The sequence below is a fragment of the Eutrema salsugineum genome, unplaced genomic scaffold, assembly GCF_000478725.1.
Source record: "Eutrema salsugineum unplaced genomic scaffold, Eutsalg1_0 scaffold_14, whole genome shotgun sequence".
Taxonomy (NCBI): Eukaryota; Viridiplantae; Streptophyta; class Magnoliopsida; order Brassicales; family Brassicaceae; genus Eutrema; species Eutrema salsugineum.
In genome coordinates, this window is record NW_006256877.1 from 3,024,607 (window position 1) to 3,045,266 (window position 20,660).

Genomic DNA, 20,660 nt, shown 5'->3' on the forward strand with positions numbered 1-20,660 from the left:
TTTGTCAACAACCATTTTTATTCTATTAGTTGCAAGTTTTTCAACAATGGCTATCAACCTTTATCTGTACATAGACTTGTTGAAGAACAGTAATGATGTCAAATACTGGGCCCAAACTCGGGTCCAGATTCTAATTAAGTTTTTGTGCTTTATAATAATGCATTTGCTAGGGTTTACAAGTTTATAAGATTACAAATCTGAATTCCATTTATTAACAAATTTAATTATATCTTTCTTTATAAAGTAGAAACTTAGAAAAAAAGATAATATTAAATCCGTACAAGGCGGGATCACTTTCTAGTAATTGAGTAAGCAACAAGAGCTTGATAAATCATAAGAGAGTAAATAAATATATCACAAGCACAAGAAACTTGTGTAGGTTATTTAGAACTAAGACATACAACTCCATCTAATGTCTAGTCATAAATTTAGGCTTTACTCGTCAGTGCCAAAGTAACGATCACCAAATTCTCCCAAGCCCGGTATAACACGGAACTCTTGGTTCAGACACTGGTCTATCTCAGACGTCACTATCTTCAATGCCGGAAAACGTTTGCAGACGCAATGGATTCCCTCCGGCGCCTGTCAGAAAGCAAGGTCATGATTAGCAGAGAGAGAAGCAAAGACTAAAACAGAGAGAGAGAGAGAAACAGAGACTACAATCACCGAGATAAGATTCAGGAATATAATGTGAGATTCAGGAACTCCTTTCTGTATGAGTAGCTCAATGGCTTGATTAGCAGAGTTACCTTCAAGAACAAGCAACGATCATGAAGAACCATGTAGCTAATGAAACAAAATATGCAACGTAAAGAAATCGAGTACCTGTAGCTAAGACAGGGTCTAGAAGCAGGACATGGCGTTCAGAGATGTCGTGAGGAAGCTTTTCATATATAAGCTGATTCACATGAGAAGAGAAACTTTAGATTTCTTGTTTACAAAAAAGAGATTATACTCAATATTTTAAAAAGAGCAAATAGCAGACCTGTTTTCCATTGTCCCCATCACGGTGGATAAGAATCTTCCCTATCTTAATTCCTTTGCAGCAAGCGCGTAATGCATTTTCCATGCTTTCACCACTAAGAAGACATACATAACAGAAAACTTTTAGGTAAGATCAATTAATCATAAAAAGCTATATGTGCTTCTAATATATTATACAGTTGGAAGAATGAGCATCTTCTCAAATAAAAACTTAACCAAAAACAATACCTTTTAAGGCTCACCTTCGAATAATTGAGACCCCGCAAAGTTTCTTGCAGAAATCAACACCGGTATACACAGCTCCTGGTGTGGAAAAGATAAAGAAATGTAAAACCAATTGAATAAGCTAACTCTAACAAATCTGTGTGGTATCGATAAACGTGGCAACAGTTTTTCTAGATCCATGTGACAAAGACAGACATCTGATGACCTAGTTGGTTGCATATTTAGAAATCATGGCTTTATCTAAGAAAGTGTATAAAGTATTGATACAGCTCACGCAGCCTCCTCTCATACCTGTTGGAGTAACTACTTGTTTCTCAGTGAACGGCAAATGACCAAGACCATGCTCCACGACCTGAAAAAAAAAAAATCCCGACAATAGTTAAAATATGAAAGTCTGAAAGCTGAGTGACGATTAAAGAGATGACATGAGGCAGAGAAAGACCAGACGAATGAGTCGATCTGAATAAAATACAAAGTCATGCTTTGATATGTCCTTCTCCCGAATAAGTGTATGCATGCCTCTTATCTGCAATCGTGATCCTATAGTGAGACCATTGATACAAGTACTTACCGTCTAAACCAAGCATCACAGAGTGTAATAGAGAGAAAATACCTGAAATGTTGATTGGATGACATAAACATTCGGGTAGATTTTGCAGAGATCATGCTGCCCAAGTTTTGTGTGGATATGTTGAGTGATCAAATCAACTGCGACGTGATTATCACCTCCGCGAGGAATGATCACGTCAGCATATTTCTTGGAGGGAAGCACAAAGTCGTCAAATGCCGGCTTCACAAACTTTGCATACTGTAAATGAATATAACATCTTCAGATAAATAGTGTTTCGCAAATACAACAGCAGGAAGAAGAAACCAGAGTAAAGACACAATGAGATGTTTGCGAGAGTATAATTGCCATGTGTTGTTCGTTCCAGATCTCTTATTCACAGACATTATCAAGCCACCAACGTGGGACAGATGAACCAATCCTACACCATAAGTTGAAAGGACTAACCTGTTCGAGCACAGAATTGACATCTCTGCCTCTCTCAACTGTGTCACGCCTGATTCTGCGAGCAAGCCTCACATCAGCATCTGAAACCATACATACCTTTATATGAGGATAAGAGAAATATGAAATAGATTCCAATTTGGCTAGGATAACAGATAACATAAATGAAAAAAAGTGAGAAAACGCATCCAGGCATCAGCTACAGAACAGGAAATGGACAAAATTTATCACAATATCATTCGCAATGAGTGAAAAACGATGAGTAGCACAGGACATACGCATGCTTTGGGGATATGAAAAAGAAATTGCAGATGAGATAATACTGAAGGTAAGGTAGCTCATTACCTGTGTCAACGAAGATCTTCATATTCATCAGATTCCGAACTCGTGAGTCATGGAAAACTAGAATCCCTTCCAAAATGATAACATCAGAAGCATTGACCTGACAGAGGGCCCAAACTGATATTAATATAATAAATCAACACAAATCTCATCCACTGCAAGCCGGAAATCAACTCATTCTTTCTAATGTAAGAGACGTGATCTAAAACTTCAACTATGGAATTCAAAGGGATCTCGAAGATATGCTACTATGCCCCTTAAGTTAAAAATAGGAACACATCTATAGCCACTCTTAAGAGGATTCAAATCATACGAGCACAAAAAATAGTCTTGCAAAGAAGAGTATGCACCTGGCGGAAAGTATCAGATCTACGTTGATGAGTCTTAAAGTCGTAGATTGGAACTTGATACGGTTGCCCGCTCTTGAGAGTCTCAGCACAATGCAAAAGCTGCTCGGTGTCAAAGGCATCTGCAAAAGAAACAGAAACAGAAGATGATAAATTGACCAAACACAGCCCTTGAATTCAACCTCACTGTATTTAACCCAACATACAAGCAGAGAGAATATTCAAGGAGAATCCATTAAGATAGTTTACCTGGATGATCAAAGTTGTACTCTTGCACACGCTGCAATTCTTCAGATGTCAAACCACGGTAAAAGGAATCCTAATCAACAAAAAACATCAATTATATGATGTGAATCTCAGCCAATCAATATTCAATACAGTGGAAAAGTGAGAAGGGAGAACAGAATCAAACCTGATTAACTAGAACAACACGATGATCATGAAGTTGCTGGATTATCATGTCACAGACCGTTGTCTTACCAGAAGCCGTACCACCAGAAACCCCTATACACAATCAAGCAATCAAACGCAAAACCAAACAAAACGCAGACTAAAGACTATGCCCTGGAAACTGATATTCATGCAGAGATGGTTAATCTTTATACAGTTGAAACCAGATTAGTTAGCACAAACTCCAGGAGCACAACACAGATCTCATCAATCAAGAGACGAAACCCAAATTATCCAAATTTGATCAAACCAAAGCATGAGAAAAAAAACAATTAAGTAACGAAATAGGGGGGGATTGAGGAATCACCGATAACGAAGGGCTGTTTGGGAGCTTCGGGATCGGAGAAATCAGGAGAAGAAGAGGAAGAAACAGCCGATCGGAGGTGAGAAGGAGAAGAGACGGAGGAATTGGGTGGAGAAGAAGAGAGAAGGCCGTCGAAGCGAAGACCGGAGAAGTGAGGCCCCGATGCCTTCTCCATCGCGTAGTCTATCGACGAAGAATCCTCCGGCATTGAATTCCGATGAATCGGTGGTTGCGAAAATTTTGGGTTTTGTGATTTTCCGGCGAAGAATCAAGCGACGTCGAATCGGAAACAAAAAAAAAAATCTCCGTAGTGAAGAAGACTGACGAGTGACAACGATTCTGTTCAACGCAAAGTAGACCACTTTGTCTCACTCTCCCTTGTATTTATTTTCAAAATGTGTAATTAGGTTATTTCAAAACATGCCAAATACTGTGATTTAATTTAAAACAATCTGGCTATAGTTATGGTTACAATATTTGATTCTGGATTTATAAAAATTTTAAGTTTAGACTTGTTAATACTTTGATACGTACTCCACCAAAAATTGATGATAATTAAGTAAGAAATGAAACAAAGAGATTTAGGGGGTGTTATTCAATCATGAATTTGAAATGAATTTTCTATGTTTTAATTTCTGCAATATACACTGGATTTTGATTCTAATAATTTACTCATAAAATTTTATTATAATTGATTTGAAATGACTTAATGTACAAAGATTTTAAAAATTATTTAGTTTTGAATAATACTGGAATTTAATGAAAGATTTGGAATCTTTATTGACTAACACCAAACTTTAAAACCTCTTAAATATGATTTACAATCAAAAGAACCAATAATACTTGATTTTAAAACATTATTTAGAATCATTAGTTGAATAATAGTGGGTTGTGGTTGGATTTAAATTCTATTAAAAACCATGATTGAATAACACCCTCTTAATGGCATATCATATTGATGAGCATATATAAAAGAAGAAGAATGGATATTCCATTTTTTACCAATCTAAGTAAGCCCCACTTATTATGAGACATGTTGCATGGTCAAACCAAAGAGTTAAAGTAGATCAACTTTTTGGGTATTTTTGTAGTGTTTGTCACAATCCTTATACTTTTGGACAAACAAAGGCAAATTTCATCCACCAAATTTCAATATACAGTACAGAATCTAGTACTCCATTTAAACATAGGCAAGCATGGGCAAACAGGATCTAGTAATAGGAATTTTTTTTTTTTCAGTCTGATTCTGATTTGTATCAAACTGAAATCATATCATCAATCCATGAACATAACTGTTCCAAAAAAGTTTTTGATGAGGGACTTAAACATTTAAGTACGTGTTCATTGGACTTAATGTTTACAGATATTTTTAAGTTTTTGATTAGGGACTTATACAACTTTTACTATTCCCTCTGCTTAAAAATATAAGATGTTTTGAAGATTATTTTTTGTTTAAACATATAAATATTCTCACATTTTCATGCAACCATAAATTTACTGAATAATGTATGAACAAAGTATATCATATAGTTTTTTACTATTAATTCATACATTAAATGATAATTTTTGAAGAAAAATAGGTTTGCTAATCTTTGTGTTTTTAAGTAAAACATCTTATATAGTTTTCCCAAAATCTATGAATTCTGATTAGAATTGACAAGTGAAAGAGCCTTTAACTAATACTAATGTTCGACCTAGTATTCAGAATTATGTTAGATTCTTCAAATTTCACCAGAAAATGATCCAAAAACTAACAATAATTAAATCGTACAAAAGCTTCTCTTCATCTAGATCATATGTTGTCTTCTGTTATTCATCATAGCAAATCAGCAAGAATTTAAACCTGTAAAATTGTCAAGCTAAAAGTTTTCAGATTTTGATTATAAAATATCCTTTCTTTCAATCTCATTTCACATGACTTTTCTTCTTCTTCTTCTTCTTTCTCTTCTCCATTAAACTTCCTTTAAAAGATGATAATCTAGGAAGACAACGATGATGGTAATTCAAAGATTTAAGATTCTTCTTCTCTATTTCAGAATCTTCAATGACCTTGAGCTCACCAGAGTTATCACCCGATGATTTTTTACTCTCTTCACTTTGATTTTCTGAAAACTCTTCCAAAATATCCACTCGTTCTTCTCTTATACTGTCTCTAAAAAGCTCGGCTAGTTTCTTCCTCCGCGGTGCTGGAGGAAGCAAAAATGATACGCGAGGCTTCTCTTCTTCAAACAAAGGGTTGTGAAAACGAGGATGCTTATCTGAGAAACTACATTTTGGAGTATTTCCACGTGATGGAGTGAACTCTGCACAATCAACAACTCAATCTTGAGTTTACATAAACGAAAGTTTATCACACTTTCTGTTACACGATTATTATTTTTGTCAAAAAGTTTATAGAAAATTGATTACACAGATCTTGAATGTTAGTTGTTTTGGCATTTTAAGTTTCAAATGAATAACCAGAAAAGAAAGGAAAAAAATAAACATTTTCTTGTGTCCTTGTAAAACGAAACTAACTTTTGGAAGTATTATTAGATTTTACATTTTCAGTAGTTTTCATTAGAGAGATCATTGAGATATTGCCTTAGTCATTTACAAACGACATTCTCGTATGAATTAAAACATAACTATAGTTTTATTGTGGAATGGAGATTAATATTATTTAACAGTTTAGGAGGTGTTAGTGCAACATACCTCCATTGACACTATAGAAATCATCTTCTGAATCTGATTGTAGCCATTGATGTGAATCAAAGAAGGTTTCATCTCTACTACTTCCTGTTTCATTAAAACAATTTACACATTTCATCAAGACTTCAGTTGAAAAAATTAAAGCAACCATTCAAGTGAAAGAAAACACTCTTTAGAGCTCTCACCTTGAGACACAAATCTTACATCACAAAAACTTCTCCAATTTCTCGAACAAACAAAATGGAATATGTCGATACCCATCAAATTACTAATTGGAAACAATGACACACTCAGATTATGTATATAACAAAAAACGAACGAAAAAACAAATATTCAACGTTTTTGAGAATTTGAAAATCACTATTTAAGCAGCCATTAGAGGAAGAAATTTCTCTCTTTTGACGGAAGCATAAGCCAATGATTGGGAAAATCCATTAATGAAGAACATAATCTGATCATGATTCTAAAACTAAACAAATTTTCTGGACAAAAAAAACTATTAATGGAAACAAAATTCCTTAAAGGCTAATTTTTCGAAATTTATGATATTGTCTTACTAGAAACAGCTCAACTACGATATTTTCATACTATTAATTAACCGTGTCAAATTAATACTATTAATTAAAAGAGGCAAGAGATAATTTAATAATTATCAGAGAAAAACAAAAAAACTGTTCGGTATTAATCAGATCAAACACGATCAAACTAAGTATATATTTGAAAGGAAATTAGAAAACAAGTACCGAAGCTTCTCTTGGAAGAGGAAAACGACCAACGAGATTTCACTTGAGCTACACCTTTATCTGCCCCCGTCGTTGGAGTAGCCGCCGGAGCCAAATTATCCTTTATCGGCGATTCTGATCAATACATACGTTTTATACGAAATCGTGTATATAGACATATTATAAATACACATAGTTGAACCAAAGAAAAAACATACATTTTTGCTTACATTCTCGGATGAATAATCCCCACTAATTATTTTGTTTTCTTAAATCATGGAGTATTAAACCAAAATTCAAACTAATCTACCAAACCTATGAAACCTGATTTTTTTGGCCAATTAATCAACCATGACTAAAAAAGAAAACCTCACATTTCTTATATAATCCGAGTTTGCATGGATGAATTCTTAAAATATCAAAAATAATAACAATACTATTTTTTTTTCTTTTTTGCTAAATGGTTTACTCCTAAAAAATAAAAATTAAAAAAAATCTTTGAAAATAAGAGATTCATCAGATAGAGAGAATTACTATACCGGAGATTCTCTTAGTAGAGGGAGACGTATGACTAGGTTTCTCCGCAACATTACCGTTCTCCTCCTCCGTCTCCGGCGAATAAACCACCAAAATTGAGTTATTATCTTCCCTAGAAGATTCGGCGTTTACCATAGTTGGCGTTTTCACGAGCTTCTTCGATGGACCTTTCGACTAAGAACGCAAATACTTTACAAAAGATTTGATATTTGCGAGTTGATGTTTGATATGTATTGCTTTGCACGCCGTCGGAAAATTTGGCCGGCCGATTATTCTAACTTTTGGACAGGCATTATGGGTCCCACGACACACGAACACTCGAACTCCTCTTGGGGACGATGTCGTTTTATTTCACTTCACGTTATATTGATCGTGCCCCATTGGAATGACATGGCAGTTATATACGATAAACACTAAAAACGTTGGCTATTAATATTATGTATCTTTTAATGAAATTTTGACTGTGTGGTAAGACTTTTCCTGATTATTAGTTTGTTTATTTTGATTTTTATTCTGATGGGGATTTTTTTTTTCTTTTAACATGCGTTTCTTCTTTCCATTTTCACAAGAGAACAGCTATGAAAAAAAATATTTAAAAAATAAACACAACGAACGTGACGAATAATCATCTTCTATTTTAGTAGCTTTGTTTAGTGCACTTTCAGTAGCCAAAAATTTGTTGGACAAAAGTAGCAAGACTATAAACATATGGCCACATAGTGCAAGACGTGGCAATGAAGACTAAACCGAACTCTCTTCTTTTTTTGTCTGTATTAAAAACATTATTGCTAAATTTGAAGATCAATTCTACTTTCTCTATGCACGTGTCCAAAGTAACAAGAAGAAACCAGCAAAACTAAACAAGAAAGCAACATATATGGTGTTTCCAACTGTGACTTTTGTTAGCAGTTTTAAAGCAAAACCTCACCAAACTCTCCATGCATTGCTTGTTTTTGATCAACACCTAACTAGAAATTTCGTCGAAACAAAGCGAAAACAAAATCAATCATGCATGTTGTATATATGATTTGAGAGAAGCCTGTGATCGTAAAATCAGCAAAAATTGTTCCCTTCAATTTCACTGAGCTGTTTAAACAAAACACACACACTCGATCTAAAATGTTCTTTGTATTAAAGATTTACTCCATCCCCTAGAAAAATCTAACGGGACTCTACAAGGCAGGAGGATTCTTCTCTCGTGCAATACGGCCATAAAGGCGAGAGCTCGACAACTTTCCCAATGATGATGAGCGTTGGTGATACCAATCCAGCTGACTGAATCTCACTTGCAAAATCTTCAAGCTCAGCAAAAACCTGCATCATCATCATCATCCCAAAACAATAAACCTCTTCAAAAACTCCAACGTAAAACATCACAAAGAGTATATGGTTAAGGCAACGCTTACGGTTCGCTGTAGAGGAGTGGTTCCACGTTCGACAGCAACAGCTGGTGTATCACAAGGTAGACCGTGGTCCATCAGTTTTTGTGCAAGAGAAGGTAAGGTTCCTAAACCCATGTAAACAACAAGTGTTGTATCAGGGTCAGCTGCATTCTCTGCAACGAACAGAGGGTCGGTCCCTCCTTTCCTAGAGTGACCCGTGAGGAACCTCACACTGGTTGCAACGCCTCGATGTGTTAATGGAATCCCTAACTCTGCTGCTATCCCTGACGCTGCAGTAATCCCTGCAGAGTCAATTCATAAGAGTTTTAGAGGTCTATTCAAAGAAACCTTATTGAACCAGTTCATTAGAGTTCCAATAAAAAGCAACTCTAATCAAAAACCAGTTGCTTAGAGTATAAGAACAAACATTACCTGGGATGACTTGAACTCGGATCCCTTGCTGTTGCAGAAAGTCCATTTCTTCCCCGCCTCGTCCAAAAACCTGAAACATCGAACCAGAGAGTTGCCAAAAACATATTATACAAAGGAGCCAAAAGAAGAAAGCTACCAGAGAGTATATCAGAAGAAGCAGGACAAAAAAAGAAGCTTACCAAAGGATCTCCACCTTTAAGCCTCACAACAGTAGCTCCAGCTTCAGCAAAGCTTAGGAGTAGCTCATGTATCTCTTCCTGTAACAACAACAACAACATCAAAAAGGGCTTATTGCTCCAATCCCATCAATTTCAAATTCAGACAGGAGCTGTACTGATCACCAAGCTAAGCAATCAAAAGGGCTTATTGCTCTAATCCCATCAATTCAATTTCAAGAACTTCAAATCATAAACAATCTGGCTAAGCAATCTAAACACTAACAAGGGCCAATTTTGGGTGTCTGTGTACCTGAGTCCTGCTATGATAACCAGCAGTTTTGCCGACATAAAGGAGCCTAGCATCAGGAGCAACCAGCTCCAAGACATCATTGGAGACAAGCCTATCGTAAAGCAAAAGATCGGCGCTTTGGATGACCCTGACGGCTTTAAGAGTCAACAGCTCAGGATCTCCAGGTCCTGTCCCAACTAGATACACATCACCTGGTCCACAATCACCGCCTCTGCATCCTTTCTCCCTCTTCTCTCTCAGCACCTCCAAGAGCTTCTTCAGCTCCGGAAGCTGAGACGCGATGTCGTTTTCTCTAACGAAGACTTCATCTTCTTGATCCGACGATGGAGATGGCGTCGAGGCCTTGTAAAGCCATTGGTCCCTCTGGTATCTCTCAACGGAATGCTTCTCTGTGAAGGGCGAAGAAGAAGTAGAAGAAGAAGCAGAAGTTTGTGTTTTGTAATGGAGAGAGCAAACAGGGGTCAGTTTTGTCGAATTGGTCTTCCTCCAATTTCGAAAATTGGATGAGAAATTCGGAATCCGCTGGACAAGAGCCATTCAAAACAACAACAACAACAACAACACGCGCCTGCACAAGATTCAGATGCAACACAGAGAATGTGTAAGAAGAAGGAAGCGAGCGTTGACACCAACTTGGAGGGTTTTTGCACATATGCGTTAAAAGGAGACATTTTTATAATCGGATTGATTTGTTGCTTTTTTCCGAGGACGAAAGGGCACTCAACAATAAAGGTTACTAACCCTTTGATGCGTTCAAGGGGACTTGTGTCTCTCTGTCTACTCTCTCGGAGCTCAAGCCGAGGGCAAATTCGTAATTCTTTCGGTCGCCATCTCGGACCCATAACATATATTTTGTTCTTTACTAAATAAAACCTCAGTTTTCAAAATTGCTTTTGCTTCCGCGAATCAATTATCAAACTTTTCACAGAGCAGAACCAAAGGCATGGATTTTAAACAGATCAACGAAATAATTAAAGGGTTAATACCTGTGAGGGTAAGAATCTCCGGCACGGTGGATACGGAGGAATCGAGCTGATCTCGGAAGAGAAGAGAGAGAGACAGATTTGAGCTTCAGAACGCGAGAGAGCTTTTGGGCCCTTTATTGGGCCTTTCAGCAAAGCCCAACATGAGATCCCGACAGTGTCACGTCGGATAAAAGGTCACCACCCCTAAATGCCACGTAAGCTTAGACCAGACACGTGGTATACAAATGACCTAGCAGCAGTAGAAAACGTTTTTACCACCGCTATGTTTTTGAATCATTGAAATTTGAAAAATGCCAGCTCACCGATTTGATCAACTCGTAGTTATCTTCCTATTTACTTCTTTTTATTCCGAATATTTACTTCTTTTTCTGTAAAAAAAATATTACTGTTAATATAATAATATTTTCCATATCACAATCATAAAAAAATTTGGGAAAGGAAAAGGAAGGAAAGATTTATATAAATAGAATTGCATAATTAAGAAGGTTTGATTTTTTGTCACCACCTAATTAAGAAGCTTCAAAACTACCCATATATGACTTTATCACAGACCTAAATCAACGTTTTCAATTTCCTATAATAATTTCTCAATATTTTCTTACTAAAGTTTACGCTTGGAAAAACGAATTAATCATAAAAAACAGATTAAGCGTGACTTAACAATAAAATTAAAGAATACAAATTATAAAAAGTTTTCTCGGGTTTTTAAGAAGCTTGTTCCGTACACCGCATGACCGTTTTTTATTTTTCTTTTCCCATTTCTCCTCCATTTTCTTCTTTTATTTTTCTTTATTCAATTTTCTTCTCTCCCTCGCTTCAGTATCTGCGAAGCTTTTGCTCTCTACTCTTTAAACATTAACACTAAAATCCCAGAATCTGAGAGTGAGAAAAGTGGTCAAAGACCAAAATGTTTTACTCGCAATGTCTCGTGTCGGGAAAAGGACCTTTAGGAGCCATTTGGGTCGCTGCGTATTTCTTCAAGAAGCTTAAGAAAGCTCAAGTCAAAGACACTCATATTCCTTCTTCCGTTGGTTCGTCTCCTATCTTAATTCTTCACATTGTTCCTTGTTTTACTCTTCGTTCTAAAGAAAATGTTTTTCGCCGGCGATTTTAATGTTTTAGACTTGGAAAAAAAAAATTGATTGAATGTGTGAAAGTCTGCAACTTTAGTGTAAAATTACCCGAAATCGGGTTTTGTGTTTCTTATTGTAATTGCAGGATAGATTCCTTCTCTCATTCGTTGGAAGATTAACTTTGTTTCTTCTTTGATCTCTTTTTATCTTTTGCATCTATTGGCAGATTAATTCGAGGTCACTGTTGATTTTTGGGATTTTTTTCTATGTTGGTTGTTTATGCTCATTAGCTGTTTGACGAAATGCCTGAATGAATCTTAAATGAGATTTTTTTTCAGGGATATTCATATAACAGATGCTTTTAGAGCTGAAAAGTTTCACAAATTTTCTATTGTAAATTGATGGATTGTTTTTTTATTTATAGTAAAGAATAAAGTCGACTGTTTTGGTGGAAGAGTGACAATAACAGAATCTGTAAAAAAAAACACTCCTTTTCTCATTGGCTTGAGCATCTGAACTTGAGTATCTCTTTAGAACAGAAACTTGTTTACTTTTTACTCAGCATTTAGTTCGCTTGATTTCTACAGTCCTTGTTTCTACAACAATTGACATTTTGAGAATTTTCTTACCTTATGTTCCTTATTTTCTTTTGGATACACAGACCAGATCTTGCAAAAAGAGTTGGACGCCTTGACATACAGGGTTTTAGCGTATCTTCTGCTGGGTGTTGTTAGAATATATTCCAAGAAGGTGGACTTTTTGTTCGACGATTGCAACAAAGCGTTGATCGGTGTAAAGGAGTTTGTGGCTAAGGAGAAGAACAGAGAAAACACAAATGTACCATTGCCTGGATCTACGGGCTTTTTATCCATTGATTTGCCTGAGTGTTTCGAACTAGATGCTTTTGATCTTGGGGTTTTGGATGATTTTCACGGGTATGCTTGTTAATCTTGTATAAAATGTATTTCGCAGAGATCTTATATATAGTCTCACTTTTTGTTTCTTCTTCGCAGGGGTAATGTTAAGCCGCAGGAAGATATTACACTGAAAGGTAAATCTCTACTAAAATCTTTTCAAGTTAATCTCGTCACTGTTAATGTGTTTATATCTCTCACTGAATTGCGATGAAACAGATGGAAGTCCAGAAGCAGAGACCATGGACCAGTACTGTATGGAAAGGGTATGGCTTCTCATCTGATATACTACCGAGTGTGTAACTTGAACGTGTATTGACATTATTGCATGAATCTATGTCTCTTTTATCACTTGTTTTATTCTGGTATTCTATGGAAATATAGTATATATGTATTGAAGACATTATTTTGTGGTGTTGCAGTTCGACATGGAGGAGGACCTCATGGTTACCTTTCATGAAACATTCTTATCTGATCACAATGAAACCAATCAGTGAGTATGATACTTTTTTTTTATCTCGATTTACATGTATTTGACAGGCATAAGCCCAACATTCTGTGTTTAAAATTGTTGTTGCAGTGAGAGATCCGCTCATGATTCAGAAAATGTCAGAGATACTACTGAAGAAGCATCAATCAGAGTCGTTGAAGCGGAACCAATGGATTCTAACGAGCCATCCATAGATCATCAAAGTGCATCTTGGCATAGGGAGGATCCAGAATCAGATGATATGGTTGTGGAACCTCAAGTTTCTGAAGGTATCAGAAGAGCTCAAGAAAAAGAAACAGTTAGAGAAACCATATGTACCATTGTGCAGAGAGTAGAGGATCCTCATGGATCCGCAGACGATAATCTACATAGAGACGGGCACAGAGAGAATTCAGAATCAGAGAAAACCTCGGTGGAAACAAGTCTGGAAAAGATGCGGCATGACGGGTTCCTACCATCTGAATGCAAAAGTCCTGAAACGATTCAAGGGATTGAGGAACAACCTTCTGGTGCCACAAGAATTGATGGGGAGAAGGAGATCCCCGAGATGAGCACTTTAGAAGAACCAGAACCAGGATCTATGAGTGAAATTAGAGACTTGCCTGATGGCATAGAGAAACATCGAGGCCATAGTGATGGGGAAATGACGGACTTTGAGATGTTTCATGGGTCTCATAAGGAGCCATATGAGACTCCTGAATTGAACACAGTTGGAAACAATGGTACCGAGAAAGATTTTCTCCTTGACATGAATTCTTCAGAAGAGGGGAGTAAAGGGTTTACTGCTAAAGATACGCCAGTTCCTGTTACTCCCAAAGCACCTTCGCGGCTAAGAATCTCTGAAGGTACACACTTTTTAGAAATAAGAGCTTTAGAAAATTTACTTAGTTGTGTTTGTAATGTGTTATCTTATACTTTGAAATACAGGGGAAACAAGCCATCAGTTCTCGATCATTCCTACTCCGGCTGCAAAGGAGTCTGCTCGGGTTTCACGGAAGAGAAAATGTGTAATAGATGACGAAGTGATAATTCCGAACAAGTAAGAAAACTTTTTTGTTAACCTTGGATTTATTCATCTGTAGAGTTCCATACAAATGTGTAATATTTTGGTGCTTCTCTGTTATTGTAGAGTTATGAAGAAAATGATAGAGGACCCAAGTACATTGGTCTCCAAACGGAGAAAGGTTCCTCATACTGACTATCCTGAGAGAAGAATCAAACGTCTTGCCGATCCCTCAAGAAGTGTCTGGGACCCTTTGATTCCATGTAAGTGAAACTTCAGAATTCGCTGCATTTCAGATTGTATTGTTGTGTTTGCTGACTGTTGTAATCCTATCGCAGATGGTTCTTCGGACTTCCTGTCACTTTTTGGTCAACCCATAAAGCTCAAAAAACAGGACACCACAGAAACTCCTAAGGGTACTAAAACCGCAAGGCGAATGGAAAATTCTTCTCGTGGAACAGTTGGAAGTCATGGGGATGTTTTTTCTTCAGAGCAGGCCGATCATGTTCGAGAAATTATGGAGACTCCTCAGGCTGCTGCTCTTGCTGAGCTGAAAGTTATTATTCCAGAGACTGTTGGAAATAATAAAGAGGTTTCAGCTGAGACGGGAGCTAGTTCCATAGCTGCTAGTATTGCTCACCAAACAGAGATTGCCCTAGAGACGCCAGTGAAGCCTGTGGAGCCAGTAGAGATTGCTCCGGAAACACCAGCGAGGACATCAGAGCAAACAGAGATTGCTCCAGAAACACCAGTAGTCTCTGAGCGAGTAGAGATTGCTCCTGAAACGCCAGTGAGGGAATCAATGTCGATAAGATATTTCAAGGACCCTGAAACCTGTGAACAAGAAAGGAGACCTGCAAGTTCCTTCACCTCCTTTGACGGGCAACCATCAGAATTTCGCGAGGATAGAAGGGACCTTGATGCAATTTTGATGAACGAGGAGGTGCTGCTCAATTGCATCTTCTGACAGTAGCAAAAGAAAGTTTTTTGAATAATACTTTTAGTCGCATCTAATTGCAGAACTGAGCATTTGTTTTCGTTTCTGCTTCAGCAGGTGAATACACATGCAACAGAGGACTTGCAACAAGGTAAAATGCTTTCTGATCTTGTTCTAAGATTCGAGAGCACCCAATATCTTGAAACCATAATTCAGAAATGATCTCATGCCAGTGCCCAGTTTTTGGTTGAAATCTATGAAGAAAATAGGACATTTGGATTGGTGCTCTTGAAAGTATATGTAGCTTTTAGTGAAAAGTTTCAACCATCAAAATGTAGACTACTTATTTTGGGATCCAAATCTTTTTATCGAAATGTTGTTTGTTGCATGTCGGTATGTTCATCGTGCTGTGTTCTTACCATTGTATGTTTTTTATTTGCAGAGACATGGTCAGTAAGAACAAGGTTGGTAGTCCCAAGCCTTTGATCTCAACTTCTCCTTTTGGCTTATATTCAGATAATGATCCGGACTTTCTGACTCTGGAATGTGCAGGAACGTGGCGAAATTCTTGGAAAAGACGTTTCTGGAGCAGAGGGAAAAAGAAAAAGAAGAAAAGCTTAGTTTGTTGGAGCTGTGCAGAGGAAGAACTCAGAAGGAAAGCGCAAGACTCTTCTACGAGACTTTGGTATGTCACATCTGGTTTCTCGGTCCAGTTTATTATCTTTAGGTTTTTCAAGTTTTGGAAAATGGTTCTGAATTAGAAAAACACACTGAATTTATTTGATATGGGTAATAAAAAAACTTGTCTGGTTGCAGGTGTTGAAGACGAAAGGTTACTTGGAAGTGAAGCAAGATCATCCATATAGTGATATCCTTCTCACGCGATTCACCAGACAACAAGAAGCTTGTTGAGAAGCTCTAGCTAGATTTCTTCTCTCCAGTTTTAGGTTTTCTTAAGAAGTATCTGTGAATCAAAGTTTGTTGTCTCTTAGGATCCAAGGAATCTAACCCCTTTGCTTAGTTCTTTTAAGTTGAGTCTTTAGTAAGAATGATCAATGATCTGAAAATATAAATGAATAGAGTTTGGTTAATCTTATCAAGTTTCTAGAGACAATGTAGCTTCTGTAACCATTCTAGAGACAATGTAGCTTAGTCGATCATCAAACGTCTGAAAGCAAGAAGAATGTTTAAGCAGAACAACACGCTTAAAAAAACCACACAATAGATCGTTCGTAGAGATATCCACAGGAACTACCAAACCAAAATCAAAGATCAAGTAAAACCTTCCCAACCAGAGAAGCTCCCTTGAATTTCTCCAAAACCTCATAAGAATCAGCTGAGCTGTCAGGTTTTGGCACCACCTTTTTGGCTTTAGGATTGGCTTTCTTGGCATCAGCATTGGCTAAGTTGGCCCTTGAGCTTACCAGTGGGAAGGGATGACAACCGAGACTCAGCAACCACGTACACTTTCCCATTGTTCTTGTTACGAACCTTCAAATAGACAAACTTTGCATTGACACACAAAGCAAGATTGCTTGGAAGAGTCCATGGAGTAGTAGTCCATGCCACAAAAGCAGCATTATCTTGATCGCCAATAACTGGGAATGTCATCATGATTTCTGGATCTGGAGCGTCCTTGTAGCTCTGACCCGCTTCGAAATTAGATAGAAGGCATAACCTTGAAGCCTCTGTAGATGAGATTCTTGTCAAAAAGCTGAGCAAAAACCCACCAAACGCTTTCCATAAACGTCAGATCCATCGTCTTGTAGTCATTAGTGCAGTCAATCCAGCGACCAGTCCTAGTAATAACCTTCTCCCACCCCTCATCATATCGCGTCACAATACTCCTACACTCCTTGTTATACTTATCAATGCCCATCTCAAGCATTTGTTCTCTCTTCTTAATATTCAGCTTCATGCACATCCCACTTGGAGGTCCGGGCTGCTTATCCTTAGATTTCAACTACAATACAAAATAAATAAATAAAGTGGAATTAGAATAACAAAACAAAGAGCAAGACATGGAATACAATAAGATTGTGTAACCACTAACCATAAACTTCAGGTTTTTTTCTTTTTTTTCTTGGTATCCTCTATGAATTTTGCGTTTGGTGTCATGTCCATGTCGATGGAAAAGAATTCAGAAAGGAGATATTGAGGTTCTGCAAGACATGAATAAGCTGCATGCTTCATTCTTGTGGCTGCAACCTCTATAAGCATGACATAACTAGATACATACATGTATCCACGGTTGCAGTTGTGAGTGTCATGCATGCTCTTGCACTTAATCACCCTCTTTCCCTCATAATCTATGCACGAAAGCATTAACACCTGGTGAGCACCTTGATATGCAGCACCACGTTTAGGGTCATAGTAAATCTCTTCATCATCCCAGCCTTCAAAACAACACAAAGTGGCAGCAACTGGATGAGTTTGTAGTCTTCCAAAGCTTCCTGCAAGGTGTTATACCTGAAAACACCCTTAATTGTATGCATTCTCTCATTGGGAGGAGCTTGCTTCACATGCTAAATTGTAGTTCAAATGGGATAACAGTTCCCTATCTGTAGCTTTGGGTAGACCATTTTGCAGAACAAAATCCACTACAGTTCTGAAGTCGTACTCGTAACAGCTATGAACCGCCTCATCCTCTAAGTTGTCACCACTTTTGACGTACTCTCCATAGTGCTCTTTATTGATCTTTTTGCACAAATATAATGTGCTGAGCGGCTTATATTCCTCTAAAAATCTATGCATGGTAATGAAAAAACTTTTAATTGTAAGGTATATATATTCGTTTTTCTCCATGTTGATAATAGCTAGAGCTCATATAAAAAAGGCCAGCCAATTGAATCGTGTCATATTAAACTCTAATACTTTCTGAGTAATGTACTATTTTTGTGCAGTACCATATATCATACTCAAATTAGGTTATGGACATTCTCTCTTTTCATATGCAATATTATGTGTGATTTGATTGATTTATAAAAATTTATTGTTTGAACTTTAATTAATTTTTTTTATGGGTTTCTAGTTGAGTTGAATGCATATTTTATTTCCTTTTTTATCTGTTTTATTTCACTAAAAAAATATGAATATATAATTTAGTATTGAAAAAGATATCCAAAATATGTCTGATCAAAAACAAGATGGAAAACTTTGAGTTATTATAGATTTTTTAGAATTTTTATTGTGAAAGGGATATATCGTATCTCATATCATTTTACTTGTACATACATCCCAAAATAGACAAACATATGTGTGTGTATACAGTAGCTTTGATAACTCAACTCAATTTAGGAATTTGGATAATCTAAAAAAAACTGACTTAATCAGTAAAAAGATTAATAAATCAGTTAAGACCGTTTTTTTTTTTATGAAAACACCTCCTATTTTCTTGCTATTGTTCCTATTTTTGAATATAAATTCGGGAATAGGATATTCCAATCATTTGTCTAGCTCAAATTTGGAACTTGGGTTTGTATTAGAAGTTTTGCTTTAAAGGTTTTTGTCTACAATCCATGTTTATAAAATACCGTTATTAGCAAAAATCAAGACACAAATACGATGACCATCTTTCGACCCAAAAAAAAAAAAAAATACGATGACCATCCTCTTTCCTTATACTATGGTGAGAAGAATGTGAATTATCATATTGATGTGGGATATGCGAGAGGAAATAAATTCAAAGAATTGATTCTACAAATGCAGTGAGTGTGGCTCCACTCTTCATACTAAATACGTATTTAACAATCATATACACCCAAATTTGTTCATGAAATCATATACGCCGGCAGTCCACTCTTTATATCATATACACCCAAATTAAAATGCAATGAACAAATTAAAGTTGCTTAAGGCTTATAATTTTTGATAGTTATAGTATGCTATAAATTTTGAGAGGAATCATTTTGCATACAGTATCGGGTATACCACACAGTCTAGATTTTTTGAATTTTCTGATTTACACATACATATATATATATATATATATATATATATATTGTTTCCCAATGTATACGTAATTATTGGTTTGGCACAACCTTTTAAAGTCAATAATTTTCTGTGAATCTAATACAATAGTGAAGATGCAAGTAGTGTTAAAACTTAAAAGAGACCAGCTGATGTATCAGCAGACGATACATTGGGTAAAAGGAGCTGTCTCGTCTAATGTAAAAGCAGCTGAGGTGTCAGAACCTACTAGTTATATATCGTTCAAAAAGAGAGAAAAATTATTTTTAAGAAAATATTCTCAGAAATATTCGTTAGTTATATATCGCTCACTTATCACTAGCATCATACGCAATAATTACGCATCATGATGTTTATCTAATATTAATAAAATCTCAAAAAAAATAATACAGATTTCTCAGCTACTATGAATTTTTAATTAATTTTTAAAGATATATATATAACAACAAAAAAAGTTATATTATAAAAATTATTTCTATAAAAAAAAAATTCTCTCTCTCACGATTTATAAAAAGCTATAAAAATTAAAATATATTAATATCACCGTTCAGCAATATTGGACGATCATAACATCAAAGGTTTTTGTTATCAATTTGCTGTTTTAGATCTGTTTTTAATGACCGAAATCATGATCTTCATGGTGTTTTTCATCAGAAGCCATCTAGATCACAGTTATCGTACTTTTTAGACTACGAACAATGACACATAAAGCATATAATATATGATTATATTTATATGTTCGAATGAAAATTTAAAAATGAGAAAAAAATAATGTGTAATTGTTCTTATTTACACGTAAAATTTATTTTAATCAATTTTAAAAAAAAATTCATTGACAACAATGTAATGCTCGATTTGGTTTAAACCTGTAAACATATGTTAAAAAAATATTTTTACTTTTGAACATTGATCAACATAGCTAAAAAGCTGAAGCTACAAGCATTAGATTTTGGAATTTCGACGCAAAAATCCAAGCTAATCGTGCGTCTAACATTTGTTATAGAATTTAACATGAATCTGTGACGTGTATTTACTTAATTCTCGGTTTTAACAATTACTCCTAATTTAAGCACATACACACACAAAGAAACAATTACCCCTGAAATTCCCAATATTGTATTTTGTTGGAAATTTGACAATTACGTATATATGGTGTTTTTTTGTTAAAGCAGAGAACATCAATCTTCAAATGTATAGTTTTTAAATTTTAAAATTGACCATCAAATTATCCGAGTACTATTTAAACCGAGTTGAATTTGTTTTCTTTTTTTTTTTAAAAAATTGCAGTACAGAGTGGGAATCGACCCAGGACAATCAACTTGACGATTCAAAAGCACCAAATAACTTAGTCGATCCTCAAACGTCTGAAAGCAAGAAAAATGTTAACAAAAC

At 36.0% G+C, this 20,660-nt stretch overlaps 4 protein-coding genes across 6 annotated transcripts; 1 reads left to right on the forward strand and 3 right to left on the reverse strand.

Annotated features, from left to right (window-relative positions):
• Positions 1-257: 257 nt before the first annotated feature.
• LOC18022992 (uridine kinase-like protein 1, chloroplastic) lies at positions 258-3,872 on the reverse strand. Its single transcript, XM_006405356.2, has 14 exons — positions 3,668-3,872; positions 3,323-3,414; positions 3,160-3,229; positions 2,914-3,032; positions 2,567-2,663; positions 2,225-2,304; positions 1,823-2,017; positions 1,652-1,735; positions 1,501-1,561; positions 1,227-1,287; positions 986-1,079; positions 826-898; positions 667-749; positions 258-582 (listed from the first exon to the last, which is right to left on the reverse strand). The coding sequence occupies exons 1-14, from the start codon at positions 3,870-3,872 to the stop codon at positions 436-438; spliced, it is 1,461 nt and encodes a 486-aa protein (XP_006405419.1). The 3' UTR covers positions 258-435.
• A 1,697-nt stretch (positions 3,873-5,569) lies between these two features.
• LOC18022993 (uncharacterized protein At3g27210) lies at positions 5,570-7,749 on the reverse strand. The gene is made up of 4 exons (XM_006405357.2): positions 7,617-7,749; positions 7,099-7,212; positions 6,359-6,442; positions 5,570-5,967 (listed from the first exon to the last, which is right to left on the reverse strand). The coding sequence occupies exons 1-4, from the start codon at positions 7,747-7,749 to the stop codon at positions 5,570-5,572; spliced, it is 729 nt and encodes a 242-aa protein (XP_006405420.2).
• An 867-nt stretch (positions 7,750-8,616) lies between these two features.
• LOC18022994 (uroporphyrinogen-III C-methyltransferase) lies at positions 8,617-10,546 on the reverse strand. Its single transcript, XM_006405358.2, has 5 exons — positions 9,897-10,546; positions 9,608-9,685; positions 9,429-9,498; positions 9,021-9,298; positions 8,617-8,928 (listed from the first exon to the last, which is right to left on the reverse strand). Exons 1-5 carry the CDS (start codon positions 10,431-10,433, stop codon positions 8,776-8,778), a joined length of 1,116 nt encoding a protein of 371 aa, XP_006405421.1. The 5' UTR covers positions 10,434-10,546; the 3' UTR covers positions 8,617-8,775.
• A 1,165-nt stretch (positions 10,547-11,711) lies between these two features.
• On the forward strand, positions 11,712-16,389 carry LOC18022995 (sister chromatid cohesion 1 protein 2). Of its 3 annotated transcripts, none has more exons than XM_006405359.2 (13): positions 11,712-11,913; positions 12,617-12,890; positions 12,969-13,006; positions 13,089-13,135; positions 13,292-13,362; positions 13,450-14,204; positions 14,287-14,398; positions 14,489-14,625; positions 14,701-15,305; positions 15,414-15,450; positions 15,742-15,763; positions 15,852-15,984; positions 16,116-16,389. In XM_006405359.2, exons 1-13 carry the CDS (start codon positions 11,790-11,792, stop codon positions 16,209-16,211), a joined length of 2,451 nt encoding a protein of 816 aa, XP_006405422.1. In that variant the 5' UTR covers positions 11,712-11,789; the 3' UTR covers positions 16,212-16,389. The 3 variants fall into 3 exon arrangements, with proteins under 3 accessions (XP_006405422.1, XP_024014810.1, XP_024014811.1); XM_024159042.1 differs by having other exon boundaries at positions 15,417-15,450; XM_024159043.1 differs by lacking the exons at positions 15,742-15,763; positions 15,852-15,984; positions 16,116-16,389 and having other exon boundaries at positions 15,383-15,437.
• Positions 16,390-20,660: the final 4,271 nt, after the last annotated feature.